Consider the following 15,895-nt stretch of genomic DNA (forward strand, 5'->3'; position numbering starts at 1 on the left):
GAAATAAAAATAAAAATAAAAATAAATAAAAGTAAAATAAAAATAAAAATATATTAAAAATAAAATAAAAATAAAAATAAATAAAAGTAAAATAAAAATAAAAATAAAAATAGAATAAAATAAAAATAAGATAAAATAAAAGTAAAAATAAAGATAAATATAATGAAAAAATATAAACATAATAAATTAAAAAATAAAGATGATAGAGATAATATGAGGAAGGGGTGAAAGAATAATGATTGTAAATTAAATGCGGTGAATATGTGAATGAGTTGAGGGATCAACTTTTATTTCATTAAATGGGTTTTGTGTATATATATTGTATTGTACTTTTGTGTATATATGTTGTATGTATATATTTATGGATATGTAGGTTATTATATAAGTGTATTAATGTATGTGTACATGTGTGTGTTTGCATGTATGTATATATGCATCAGTATCCTACTGGAGATATATGTCTGTGCATATGTGTGTGTAAGTACGTGTATGTGTGTGCATATATATATGGGTATGTGTATATATATATATATATATATATATATGTATATATGTGTATATATGTATATATGTGTATACGCGTGTCTGTGTGTATACGTATATATGGGGTTATGTATGTGTGTGAATTTATTGCCATGTATGTTTCCGCGTACTTTCTTTATATATTTGTATGTGCGTATGTGGTTGTATGCATATATGTTGATATACTTTTATATATACATGTATATTTGTGTATATATATATGCATATATGACTGTACTCGTTTATATGAGTACGTATGTGTGCGTATGTGCGCGTGAATTGGCATATGTATTCACTCTTAACTGCCTAAAACAATTCATCGTCGGATGTACGTCTGGACTTGCCGTGGCCACTGCGGGCGTTCTAAAATGAAACCCTGCCAAACGCATATGGCACGTTCACTAAACCTTTCTCTCTCCCTCTCTCTCCCTCTCTCCCTCCCATAAATCCATATACTCAAGTGTATAGCTAAACAATTTTACTAAATACAGCCAAATCTTAAAACCCAAAATTGAAATCCTCCCTCTCCCCCCCCCTTACCCCTCCCTTTTATCTCCCCCTCTCCCCCTCCCTATATCACTACATCTTCACCCACGCCTAGCTGAATTTACTAACTCCCCACACACTACAATCTAATGTATTTTAAACTTCAAAACTTAATTGTTATTATTATTAATTATTATCCGCACCCCCTTATTTTCTCTTCCCCTCTTTCTTTTTTCCTCTTTTTTTCTCTCGTATTTCTTTTAAAATCGTTCTTTCAAATAATAATAGCCATTTCTGTAAAGTCTGACGAGGCTGCTGGATCGTAAATATGGTCCGGGAACCGAAACATATGTAACTGAACAGGTAAAACGGTAATAAAAAATAAAACGTATATATATATATATATATATATATATATATATATATATATATATATATATATATATACATATATATATATATATATATATATATATATATATATATATATATATATATAAGGGGCGTTCCAAAAGTAATGCCCCTATTTTTTATTTCACTCGAATGGAGTACAGGGGATTGCAAATTGCATTGTTATGATGACTAAACTTATGCATTCATGGCTTGAAAGTTTCATCTCAGTGTTATTGACGGAGTCATAATCTAATAAATGAACCCCTGTCATGGATGTGCGTCAGAAGCAGAGATACATTGTCGAATTCCTGGCAAAATTGCATTGAAACGAATTATGACTATGTAGAAAAAATTCTGGAGCACAAAAGGTCGCTCGTTTAAATAGTACCACTCCTGTCCTTGTAGCTCTTCCACTTTTTGAGTAAAAAAAGATAGAATGACCGTTGTATGACAAAACGCATCCCGGACGCCCGTGCAAACCCACCATTTATCGCTGTACGGGCATGGTTGAAACACGTAGTAAAATAAATTCTATATAAATGTGTATAAACTTCCTTGATCTGAACGAAACCTCGTTATTTTTGAAAATTTATTTCAGCGTTTCATTAGCTTTATCTTTTGTCTTTTGCACATTTTGGAATTTTATCTTATGATGTATGGTATATTTTATCCGCATACACACAGACACATAGGCGCACACACACACATATTATATATATATATATATATATATATATATATATATATATATATATATATATATATATATATATATATATACCGATGGCTCTGTCTCACGACTATTATATATCCAAGCGAAGTGCCCATTCGGGGTGCGGATTTACCTTACATTTCGACTTTGTGTCATATTTTTCTGCAATGTGAAGCAATTAAATACGGCACATAAATAAATCGACGTAAAAAACATCTCACACCCGAGATTTCTACTACTAGAATGTGAAGAAGTGTTGTTTGTGTGTTTTATGAATAAATAATCGAACAAACAAAAAACACAAAACAACAACAACAACAAGATAATAATAATAATAATAATAATAATAATAATAATAATAATAATAATAATAATAATAATAATAATGACGGCGATTCACTTTTCGAACCTAATTAGAAAGTGCACATATCGTTTTTTATATTAATTAAATCGAAGAAGGGGCAGAGTGACGCAGACCCCTTTGTTTTTTGGTGCGATATGGATATTACCGAGTGACGGACTTATGCGGCCATTTTTTTTTTAAAGAATATAATTTTGTTTTGCAATCTACTACCGCTAATTAGTATTGCATGTGCGCTGATTGAATTGTCTTCGTTCATGCCGATCTAATCCAATTTGTACACAGACGCAGACGTGCACCCATACGCGCATGCACGTGTCAGCAATAATTACGTAAATAAGCCAGTCAATATGCATTTATAAGAATAACTTAACCTGATGTTGCCCGGGTGGGATGAACAAACATCATTTATGGCAATTGAGACTGCTTTACAGAATATCAATTATTATATCATTTCTTTCTGATAGGTTCATAAGAGTAGTAGTTGAGGGGCAAAAATCAGAAGCTCACAGTATTAATGCTGGAGTACCTCAGGGGTTCATCCTGGGCCCAACTCTTTTCCTGATCTACATTAATGATCTTCCAAATCACATCCTGACATCATGTGTAGATATTTATGCGGATGACACTACCATCTATGATAGCACATCTAAGACAGTAAACGACCAAGTTCTCTCCGATTCTCTCTCCTCTGATCTTGAGCACGTGGTACAATGGGGAAAGGAGTGTCTGGTTACTTTTAATGCATCTAAAACCAAGTTTCTCTCTTTACATCATCAACGTTCTGATCCTCATTTGGCATCAATTGAAATGAATGGCTCTCGTCTTGAGGAGGCCTCATGTTTTGACAAACTTCGGGGCTTGACCTTTACTCCTGATCTTAAATGGAACACGTACATCAAATCTGTTGCCAAGGCCGCTGGAAAAATGGTGGGATATTTCTATCGATCTAGTAGATATCTCACTGCTGATGCTATTCCCTATCTATATAAGAGCCAGATACGTCCAAGGATGGAATACTGATGCCACATATGGGCAGGAGCTGCTAGAAAGGACTTGACCTGTCTTGATAGTTCAAAATAGAATTCGCAGCCTCGTAGGAGATGTCCTTTTCTCTTCCCTGCAATCTCTATCTCACAGAAGAGATGTTGCGAGTTTGTCTCTGATGTATCGTTATTTTCATGGAAAGTGTTCGACTAAGCTCCAATCTATGGTCCCCCCTCGCCAAACTTTCACAAGAAACACTCGTCTAGCTAAAAACACTATCAATAATTACCCCCCACTCGTTATCTGTGCCTAAACCTAAACGTAGATTCCATAAACAAAGCTTCTTTCTTAGAACTGCACGCCTGTGGAATTGTTTTCCGTTTTCCTGCTTTCCAGTTTACTACAATATGGTTGTCTTCAAGTCTAACGTAAACAAGTTTTTGATTAGCCGTTCCACTTGTTGACAAATTTACCGAATTTCCATTACTATATTGTTCAATTTCTACTGTACACTCTTTAACCCTTATCCTCGAGTGGCTTCTTGGCCTTGATAAGTGGGGATGCCTATGTAAAAAAAAAAAATAAATAAATAAAAAATAAAGCCATTCATACAAGATTGCAATTATTAACGGTGGCAACAAAGATAGCTCGGCAGCTCCGATTTCTTTCATTTTTTTTTTTTTACTAGGCTATCACCATTTATCAAGGCTCAAAGAACATTCAAGAATAAGGATTAAAAATGTTTTAAAGGAAATCGCTCCGGACAAAACCAGAAGCCACGTGTAAGGAGCTAAAAATAATAATTTAAGGTCAAGAACCAATTACGAATAAGTGAGATGTCGATAGATTCCGACCCAGGAAATAGCAATTCTTTCCCTCATTGTCAGAAACATCGCTCATGGAATGTGAATATTCAAGAACAAACTATGAGAAGCAAGAGTTACGAGACTATCGAAAATAAAACCAAGATTCAAAGTATTGCGTCTGAACAAACACAGGAGACTACTGACTTCCGTTTGTACTCAACTATGTTATAATCTTGTTTGTTAATCATGTAATTTGATGCTGTAATGGAATCTCACATGCTGCGATAGACTTGTCCTCAACAAATAGGCTTACCACAGTAACCACACGCATATTGGGATGAAATGTGTCCACCGTGTTGTACCATAAAATAACGTATATAAAAAATACGTTATTTACGAGACTAAAATAGAGTTTAACACGCTAAAGAGTTTTGCTTGTGGGGGAGAAGGGGCTGTTATTTTATGTACATTTTAGCGTCGCGTTTCAAGGAGTCTATCTATCTATCTATCTATTATATAAAAGAAACCTCATCTGTGTGTGTGAGAGAGTTTGTCCCTATAGACTCGAAAACGACCGGGGCGATTTTTATGAAATTTCACACGATGGTGCCTGGCAGTGTTCATAGAGAGGTTTTGTATGGGAATGTCTTCGATAAGTATCGATGATCGAAATAAACCGACGAAAGAACGAACAGGAGACTTGATCAAAGTTAACACCTTAAACATGAATGTTTCTGTTTAAAGCACAATTGCATCATGATACTTGATTTTTGCATTTTAAACTTAAATTCAAGCCACTATCACCGCACAAACAATAAAACCAGAATATATAACAATTATAGTAGGCTCTTTGATATGACAGGGGCGCGTTTGAAAAATAAATGCTTCTGTTTATAGTATAATTGAAAATTATACTTGACCTTTGCATTTTAAACTTTAATACAAGCCATTGTATATATATAAAATAACTTTATAAAATCAACAGTAGGTTCTCTACAGTGCAATGTAGAATACAATATACGGTGGACTATGTTACTGGAGAAGCATGTGAAGCTTCCTTCTTGTGCACCATGATGGGTCCCCAGGTAGAGCAGAAATCAATCAATTTGATTTTAAAAAATGATCGATTTCACCGATTTCGATGACAATAAAAAAACAGGCGTGTGAAACATTTGTTGATCATCATTGAGTTCTGGGCAACGTCGTGTGTCCCTGCTAGTAAGTAAATGAATAATTTTGTAAGTATTATTTTTTTGAATATTCCAGATGAGGATTGATTATTTGATCATTTGAATTTATCAGACTACTGTTCTCATCTTGCGTGTTATTTTTACAACGTTTCGGTTGATGTAACCTCCGGCCTTCTTCAGGTCATCTTGTTGAACTTGGGAATCTTTCTGTCGAATTCTATGCAGATTCCCGAGTTCTACAGAAATATTCCCGAGCTCGACAGAAAGGATAGACCTGAAGAAGATCGGAGGTTACATCGGTTGAAATGTTGTAAAAAAATAACACAGAAGATGTCCGAAGAATCAAAATAATACGAAATATAAACACACATGGTATCAGGTTTATCACGATTTGAACCTTCAGAGGACTCATTTTCGTGTGATATTTGACATACAACGGAAGAAAGCCAAGTACTTTAGAGATATGACGAATGGACGAGTTCTTGCTGTGAATGTGTTAGAATGAGAAACCAGAAATTTGAGCTGTGTTACATAACTTCCGATGAGACTTACATTATAAAGAAAGATGAACAACGTCTCTTCGATGAGAGGTTCCTTTTTAACGAACAGAAGATATCACCAATTAGCTTGTGAAGTTAGTTTTGTACTCTGCCAGTGGATTAAAAGAGTGATATGGAAAGATATTTGCCAGTTTATGTACGAAAATATTCCAGTTAGAATTTATTCAATGAATGCCATAAAATGGTTTCAAATTATTGAAAACTTTGTAGGGATTTTGAATTTTTATTATGAAGAAGAATCGAAATAAAAATATAAAATATGCAAAAAAAAAAAAAAAAAAAAGCAATTATTGGCTAATTAGCATACTTTTGTTTTCGACAAAAAAAAACATTAAAAGAAGTAAGAACTGCCAATTGACACCACCAATTTCTGATATATCAAACATCGGACAAAGGACAGCAAGTTCTTTAACACATGTGCTGTGGTCAATGTTCCGACTAATTATTCTTGAGGAAAATCATTTTATCAATAAATGGATTTTTGGTTACATCAACATTTTCTGCGGACTTTTCTTTCTTCCGTTATTTAATTAATTATGTTATTTTCCTTTTTTTTTCCTTTTGTGTTTCATTTCTTTTCCTTTCCTTTTTCTTTTTAAATTCGTCCATTTAAAATTTAATGTTTATGTTTTCTTTCTTTTCCTTCTCTAATTTCTCGATTGTTTGTATTTCCTTTATAAATTACGTTCCATTCTACCGTTTTATGTTTTGCTTGTACTTGAACTTTATTTCTTTGTTGTTTCTTTCCATTTCTTTTTTATTTATTTATTTTCTCTGTTTTTTTTATTTCTATTTCTTGTTATTTTCATTTTTTTCTTTTCTCCTTTCTTCTCATTTTCTTTCCTTATTTCCCCTTCTATCTCTTTTTTTTTAATATATTTTTACTTCTTTCCATTCTGTATTTTCCCTTTATTTTCCTCTTTTCTTTTCATTTTATTTTCGTTTCAGTTTTTTTATTCTGTTCAATATTTCCTTTATTTTCATCTTGTCTTCCCTTTTCTTTTCTCTTCTTCTCTTTCTTTTTTACTTCCTTTTTTATCCTTTACCTTCTTTTTTTTCCTTTTCTCTGTTCGTCCGTTTTCTTTTCTTTTCTTTTTTATTCACCCTTTCTTCGTTTTCTTACTGTTTCATTTTACACTTTTATTTTTTTTTACCTTATTGTTTATTTTCTTTTTTATCACTTTTTTCTTTCTCCTTGTTCCCCTTTTATTGCATAATGCTTCGTTCTTTATTCCATTTGCTTTTTTTTCGTTTTTTTCCAGTTTTCATTCGAATTATATTCGTTTTTTTTGTGCATATGTTTTATTTTATTTTATTTTTTAAATCGTAACTCTCTACTGTTGACTCTAATGATTTTAATAAACTAAATATAAATGAGATTCTACTTTTTATATGGTTTTTCCGTCAAAAGCCTGGAAACGTATCTACCAAAACATATCAAATACATTTTGTAAGCTTTAGAATGGAAGACTACTTTATTATATAGACTGAACGTAAAATGATCACCCACCTCCTGGTCAGCTAAAGTTAATGATCATTCCTTTCTAACTAGATAACACAAGAATGTATGTGCAATAATAAACAAAAATCAACTAGGTCCTTACATGATAATTGATAACTTTTTACTCGAACTGCTTGCTTTTGAAAATCCATCCCTGCTCCTTATTTCCCCGAAGGTACCAAAATTCAGTAATTTAAATCTAAGGTAAACAACCATCTTACTGGCTAACAGTCCGCCCAGGTTGCCATCTTAGAAATCTGGCGTTTATCACAGTAACTCTTTAGGTTTCAGTAACAATATGCCTTGCTTTTGGTGAACCAAAGTAAAAAAAAAATTGTACTGCGACACGAACTTAATGTTATTGTTGGAGTTAATGACGAACATTTTTTTATGTTATTGATTTTTAGAACTACATGTATTAGAAACGTTTTGGACTTAATAATTACTTAATTGTTTGGTGTTTTCGCTAAACATCTTTTCATACGCTATCGTATTATTTGCGACCTTTGTTCTATAGTCCCATTTTTACACACTTGTTTGGCAAGTACTATCACGAAATGTGATCCAACGAGCTTACATCACTTGACTCAATAAATACGACTAGCAGTAAAATCTTATCCTTTCATTGTAAATGATAGGCATATATATGGGTGATGTTCCTACACTCAACCGTAGGAATTACATAACCGTGCTGCTGGTTAGAGTCTTCAGACCCCGACTCGAAATATTATGAACTTCAATTTCTTACCCGACTTTGTATAATATTTTCCTGCAATGTGAAGCAATTAAATGCGACCAATAAATAAACCGACGTGGTATGGTCTAAGTATGCGTTGTATGAATTAAAAACAACAACAACTACACACTAACTACAAAAGACGAAAAAATAATAACTTAATTAAAAGATACACAAAAACCACCAGAACAAAACGATTAAACTAATAATATATGATACCAAATTCAAAACCTTAAATTCAATAATTAAAAACAATAATAATACTAGCACCACAATAAACCAAACTAATGTAACATGAATTTATTTGCCCCTTCGAAGAACGTTTCCGAACCCACTCTAAAAATTCATACACGCATGCATAGGCCACACCACAACAACACTCTCTCTTCCGACAACTAACCTATCATTTGGCCGACAATAGCACCATAAAACAACACCTAACTTTCTGTGATAAAAACCTACAGTCGTCCCACATTAGAAATATCTTAACTAACAAAACTAAAATTCGATACCTTAACAATTGCACAGGAAGACTAAAATTACTAGAAGCCACACTTATAAAAAAACTACAGTCTCTTATTAACTGGATCTCATTTAATACAGGGACAAATATATTAACTGTATTCAATAACTAACCAGAAACTAAATAAATAAAATATAAAATAAGAAAATCGAAATTAAAAATAAAAATAATTCGTCCCTACCCAACTTGCACCTTCCTTTAAAACCAATGATAACAAATCTAACTAGCTATAAATACACCAAGTCTCAAAGAAAAAGTGAAAGAGAAAGAAAACGCCAACAATAACAATCGCTTCTGACTAGGATCGGTTAAACCGATAGAAAGTGCTCCAGAGGAATATGGCCGAACAACAACTTTTGGGCACCATAATATATAATATGCCAGCTGAAAAAAAAAAGAAATAAAAAGACCGCTCGGCGAATTAAAAAGATATAAACAAAAAATCAGAAAAAATACCTCTGCCGTGTTCAATTAGACATGGTTGAATATATATATATATATATATATATATATATATATATATATATATATATATATAAATTTGCATGTAATATACTGAGTTCGTGTAATCCAGTAAATGTTCATATACCAATAAGTTTTAAGCCAAAAAGAGATGACTAAAAAGTAAGCTACAAAATTATCAATTTCATAATTGAGCATTAATATACTGCGTAAGCAAAATCAAGACATTAAAAAAAGGTGTTGATGGCAATAAAAAGTGTATTTCATTTTACGTTACAATTGTTTCTATGCCGGGTCGACAATTTCAAACATTATATCGTTTGAAAATTTTAAAAGAAAAACAGCATTTCTTCAGACTTTATGAATAAAAACACTCTTTCATTGTTTGAAGAGAAAGAAAAAGAAAGAAAAATTCCCTTAACGGAAAAAGCATGTGAGAAACATTTACCCTTGAGGTAACCTTCACGAAAAACCCATTTAAATATTAATATATCACCTAACTTTCTTATCCTTATTTAAGAACAAAGTCATAAGAAGTTTCCACAAAAATCCCTTAGCCATTTAAAAAAAATTGTATATATCCCATTCGTGAAGTTCCTTAATTAGATTTCACTATTTCTTTATTTCACATAATTAATTTTTTTTAAAAAGAATTTTAAAATTTTTATTTCTATATTTATAATATGGCCATAACAACCTTGCATTAACGTTACGATTATTTTAGTTTCGTATTAGTGGCAAGTAATGTTTACAAATTATCGTTATTTTAGTACTTAGATTTAAGACCATTTTAGGTTTAATATTTAATTGAATATGAGAATAAAGAAAAAGACTGCATTATATATATAAATCCTCATACAACATTTCGAGCAAATAATTCTAATCTATTTATCCTTATTTAATGTTGTAAAATTCATTATAATTCTAATTAAATATGTTTTCATATCGTTACTAAAAAACAATTACGAAGGGAGATAATCCAATTATGTTGTTAATTTCTAATAGTTAAGTCTGTTGGAAAAGTGGTCAATTTTATTTCCTATAACAGCTAAAGGGAGATAATTCAGGCCGTTTGATGTTTTCGGTCTAGTGATTACTAGAAAGCGTCTATGATTTAATAATTAAATTAATCAAACAGATCCAGAACGTGCTACGATAGCGTATTTAACAAATAAATTATGTTTTTAATCTTAAAAACTGTTTTTTGCCCATGGGTTTAACCCATATCTGTTATTAATCCGATAACAACTTAGGTTGCTCATGTCTTCAAAGCCAGAATTATAATTTGTGTGTTGTATTCTTGGGTATCCAAACAAAATGGTATATATCATCTAGTTATTATTATGACAGCAAAACCACCCAAATGTGTTTCACTCCGATGAGACGATGTCTACCTCTTTGTTCTAAATGTTTTTACCCATAAATGCAGGGATAGACATATATAATATTTTGATTGTAGAAATTCACCTTGGGACCAAAGTACCGTAGGTTTGCAACAACAGATACAACATACAAATTCATTATGTCTAGACTTTTAGCCACTACCTTATGTAACTTCAGAACAGCATTTTAGACATATTTAGTCCTTATAATAAATCCTACATTTCATCCTCGGAGCAACACCATCACAATCGCAACCATCCTTAGAGGAAGTAGTTCTTATTTTCCCCCGTATATATTATGTCTTCCTGCCGCCCCCAGTCAAGGCCGGGAGGAAATATACACATTCTACAGATATTGTGCTTGCTCCATTCGCAACTGGATCACAAACTCATAGACATAACATAATCTTTCCATTTCCTGCTACGATAAACTGCTATGACCCCCCATTAATCTACCTACTTTTCATCCTGCCTTTACTTACATATTTACAGATTGTCATGAAACAACAACTATAAATATGAGGTTAACAGTTTGCAAATAAATAAATGCATAAACTATTTTCTTTATTAATGTACTTACGGATATTTTTTGTAATGCAACAAAAAAAAAAGGTTGCGACACTAATTCCTTCTTTAAAAAATGTATTTTGACTTCTTTTTTGGGTGGGTGGGTGGTTAGGGGGTTCCATTTACACAAACTAAGCAACAGCAACGCGTGGCCGGGAAACGTTGTATATAAAATATACGGAACTTGCATCAATCAAAATATTATATTTAAGCGTACTTTACAACCGGGCAATGCCCGGAGGGCCTACTAGTATAATACAGAGTAAAGAAGAAATAACAAGTGTTTTTGACATTGCTATATAATTAAAAATACATACAAATAGGCATCGTTTTTTTTACATGTCATTTTCTAATTTAATATAAATAATTTTGTTTGTTTCAGAAGAAAGATCAAAATATGGACAATTAAGCATAAGGTTTTTACATACAAAAGCTACGTGGAAAGTAACGAGTCAGTCATAGCTGTTCAGAAAGAATTTCGTTGGCATGTGGTCCAGTCTTTTCGCACAGAAGGCACTACGGAAGAAAAGTATCATGGGACACAAAGAACTGTAAGAACCCCACATAATGTGGAGCGCGTTTGAGAAGCTATTCCAAGGAGTCCGAAGCGATCTTCTCTTAAACATTCTGCCGCTCTTGGAATTAGTGTTCGCTCTACAAAACGTATCTTACATGAAGAACTCCAGTTCCATCCATACAGAATAGCCATCACACATAAGTTTCACCAAGCTGACTATGAAAAGCGGCTTTACTTTGCAAAGGATTTTCGAAATAAATGACGATCTAATTTTTTTTTAATAAGTGATGAAGTCTATTTTCATCTGGATGGAAGAATTAATCAACAGAACTGTCGCTATTGGGCTGAAGAGAATCCTAAAGAATTGCGTGAAAAGTCACTGCATAGCCAAAAATGAAAGTATGGTGTGCTATAGAAAAAGACTGAACTGATTAGACCTTTTGGAAAATAACGCTGGAAATTATGTTATTGTTAACGTAACATCTAGATGATCAATAATTTCTTTTTATCTACGACGGAATCGAATTTTAATCCGACGTGTGTGATTTCAGCAGGATGAAGTGAGAGAATATACCGCCAGGAATTCGGTGAATCTTCTCCGACAAACTTTTGGCGAATGGCTTATTTCCAGATGTACTGAAAATCCATGGATTCCCCAGTTCCCCAGCTTGTCCAACAGTGATTTTTGTCTTGTGGTGATATGTTAAGAGTCGTGTTTATCATAAAACGTCACGTAACATTGCAGAATTAAAGGGTGATATTCGTCTTGTATTGCAGAAATAGACAGAGACTTGCTGCAGAGAGTCGGTTCAAACTTTTATAAACGCTTTCAGACTTTGCATCAGTATAAAACTCACATGGCAAAACTTTTAGAATAAATGTACGAAAAATCATCTCATTTTCAATAAAATCGTATATTTCATGATTTAATAAAAAAACACTTATATTTCTGCCCCACATACTAAGGATATATAATATAATGTAAAGAATACCATAATAATTCTATTGTTTATTTATTTTAATATAATTATGATTCAGAAGGACGTCGCAAAGATTGGATTTTTGTATAATACCTACAGTTCGACCATCTTCGAGAACCTTATAAATAGCAGCGTTTGTGCCTCCAAGTTTAGTGTCGACTTGTTCACATCACGTCATTGCACTCGAATTTTCACTTGAACATTCTAGAAACCATTTACGTTAGGTTTGTGAGACCTATTTATAAACAAAACGAAAATCTTTAAGGATTGAATGTGGTTTCAATTTGATTATTTCCCCGTTTTTTTTTTGTGCCCTTTCATATTTCCATTCTCATAATCTTTTTAAATCATGTTCTTAACCTTGATTTGGCTCGGTTGAACGAGGTTCCGAACCGGTAAGGTTGCTTTTTCAGTTTTTATCTCTCTCTCTCTATCTCCCCCCCTCTCTCTCTCTCTCTCTCTCTCTCTCTCTATATATATATATATATATATATATATATATATATATATATGCCTATGAAGTTGTATTTTTCGCTCAGACATAGATATTAAAAGGTCCTTTTTACTTTTAAAAATTATTAAAAAAACTTCTTGATATACTCAGTCATAAATATGCGAGCGACTCTCTCTCTATCTTTCTCTCTCTCTCTCTCTCTCTCTCTCTCTATATATATATATATATATATATATATATATATATATAAGTTAACGTGTGTGTGTGTGTACATTTTCATACGCAATAACTCTGTCAATGTTTAGTCTACAGACTCGGAATTTGATATACAGGGTACTGATATCTGGGAAAATCGATGTGATCGGGTTTCGGCCAGAAATTTGGCTGTTAAAGAGTCAAAGTTCAACGATTTGATCTTTGAGAACTCTACCAAACTCCCCCGACAATTTTGGGTCTAGACACTTGACATTTTAGATATTGGTACCTTGAACATGGATCTAACTTAATAACTTGATTTGAGCCCAAAACAATAAATATTAAGGGGTCATAATAGGGATGAAAGTTAAAAAAAAAAATTGACCGTGTTTTTTTTGCTTAGCATACACCTCCAAACACCCGGGAAACGCCGCGCCGAAATGCCAGTATGTATATATATATATATATATATATATATATATATATATATATATATATATATATATATATATATATATATATATATATATATATATAAAGTGTATGTATGTGTCATTGTCAGTGTGTTCGAAAACTCTCTATGAAATTCTTCTTTGAGTTTTTTGCTCTACAGAGTTGAAGTTTGACATAGTGGGTAGTTGGTCCTATAGCACTCTATAGATTTGTTTTTTAGCCGGCAAAAATTGCCGCTAAAATGTGAAAATTGAAAACAAAACAGGCGACATTGGCACGAGTAGTTGACTAAACAAGTTTACATGCACAAATCTACATTCATAGGTCAAACAACGTTATTTTGTTTAACTATTTATATGCGTATGGGCGTGACAGAGGCTAAAAAATGTGGTTGAAGTGTTGTATGTTTTGATTTCGACTCTTGCTAGCACCCAAGTCATATTTTTTATATTTGATATCACTGCTATACATTAGGTACAATATAATAATCATTAGAAAATTTGGTCTATTATAATAAATACGTAATTTGCATGAATTAAAATATCATATTTAAGCGTATCTTTGGACTGGACAACGCCGGGCGGCCTACTAGTGTTAAATAAATGTGATCTTTATATAGCCATTATAAAATTTTGTACCCCTAAAAAGGAATATGTATATATGTGACGCGTTTTAATTATAAAGAATCGATAACCATTGTGCCTACCTTGAAACTCTACAGTGAATAAGGATTGAGCAACTCTTCACCTCACCTCCTATATATTCAAATTATAAGAAAATCCTACATTCTTTAATTTTATTTATTGCGGACTATTATCTTCATCTCTTCTTAGTTGTATGAAATAACTAAGAAGAGATGAGGATAATAGTCCGTATTAAATAAAATTAATAAAACAATACTCACCTTATTAATGATTATTAAACTCCGATTAAACTCCAAGTAAATAATATATATATCCTATATTCTTTACACGAAACAAAGGTATTGGCCCAGGAAAATTCTTTACAAACTGATGCGAAACGTATCAAACTGATTTCTTTCTATAATATTTTTTGACAATTAGTTTTATAATTCTCTTATGTTTGAAACTATTTGTTTAGATTCTTTTATTTTTCTATTTCCAGATCCTCCTCCGTCGGTAGAAAATGCTGAAATGTCGCCATCTCTGATCAACCGACTTCCAAATCTTGATAAGAAACCCATTTTGCAGACGTTTTCGCAAAGCAGAACCCCCCACAATATGTCGCAACCATTGTACAAACCGAACACTCCTTCCGTGTCTGCATATCGGGAACGTCCAGGCTTGAGATCCGCTGCTACTGACCCGGAATTCCTGGGAACCCGTAGCCTCACCGAAGGAAGAGAACTCGATTCGCAAACGCAACACCATTTGGCGGCAGTCCAACCAGTGTCACACTCGGACTACGCCCAGCAGAGGGAGTATGCAAAGGCATTGTATAAATTGACCAGCCATCAAGTTTTCAATTTAAATAATCGAGTATCGAAATAAAGTTACAATATTTTTTGGAAATAATCACTGTTTTGAATATGTATATTTATTTTTATAGTTTTTCTCAGGGTCAGGGTTAGGGTTATAGATGTGCAATGGATTTCTAATTTTGTCACTCTCCGTTAATCACTAATTTCGTTATTCTATTATAACCTTAATTTCTTATTCTGTTTGCCCATTAGTTATTGCTTGTTATTTTGTTAATCCTAAATTCTCTTATTATTGAGTTCTAGATTCTGTTATTCTCGAATTCTGTTCTTTCAGTAATTCCTTATTTCGTTATTCTCGAATTTCGATATTATGTGAATTTTGTAGAATTCTTTAGATGAACTATTTTTATTTACATCCGTCAGACTAATACTTTTATTGTGATCTTTCTTACCGCAATAGGTACTGTTTGTGCGGAGTACACAAAGCAGATGGGCTTTATTTATTTACTACCACAAATTAGTGAATCCATTTCTTCCCTTCCTTCTAGCATGTGATATCATCGCATTGTATGTTTTCTCTTGATAGATAGTAGTTTTCAATTTTTTTTCTGTATTATTTATTGAAATCGCTCTAGACAAAGCATGAAGCATCTTGATGTAAAGAGTC

General features: G+C 32.5%; 1 protein-coding gene across 1 annotated transcript in view; it reads left to right on the forward strand.

Moving 5' to 3' along the window:
* The window catches only part of LOC145242514 (protocadherin gamma-A11-like), a 282,634-nt gene extending 267,312 nt beyond the window's left edge, over window positions 1-15,322 (forward strand). Inside the window, exon 4 of the mRNA XM_080105577.1 lies at window positions 14,913-15,322. Coding sequence (XP_079961703.1) covers window positions 14,913-15,298 — 386 coding nt within the window. The 3' untranslated portion in view covers window positions 15,299-15,322. The remainder of the gene's footprint in view (window positions 1-14,912) is intronic.
* The last annotated feature ends 573 nt before the right edge of the window (window positions 15,323-15,895 follow it).

This window comes from Euprymna scolopes, chromosome 21, assembly GCF_053919585.1.
Source record: "Euprymna scolopes isolate OS-2025 chromosome 21, ASM5391958v1, whole genome shotgun sequence".
Classification (NCBI taxonomy): domain Eukaryota; kingdom Metazoa; phylum Mollusca; class Cephalopoda; order Sepiida; family Sepiolidae; genus Euprymna; species Euprymna scolopes.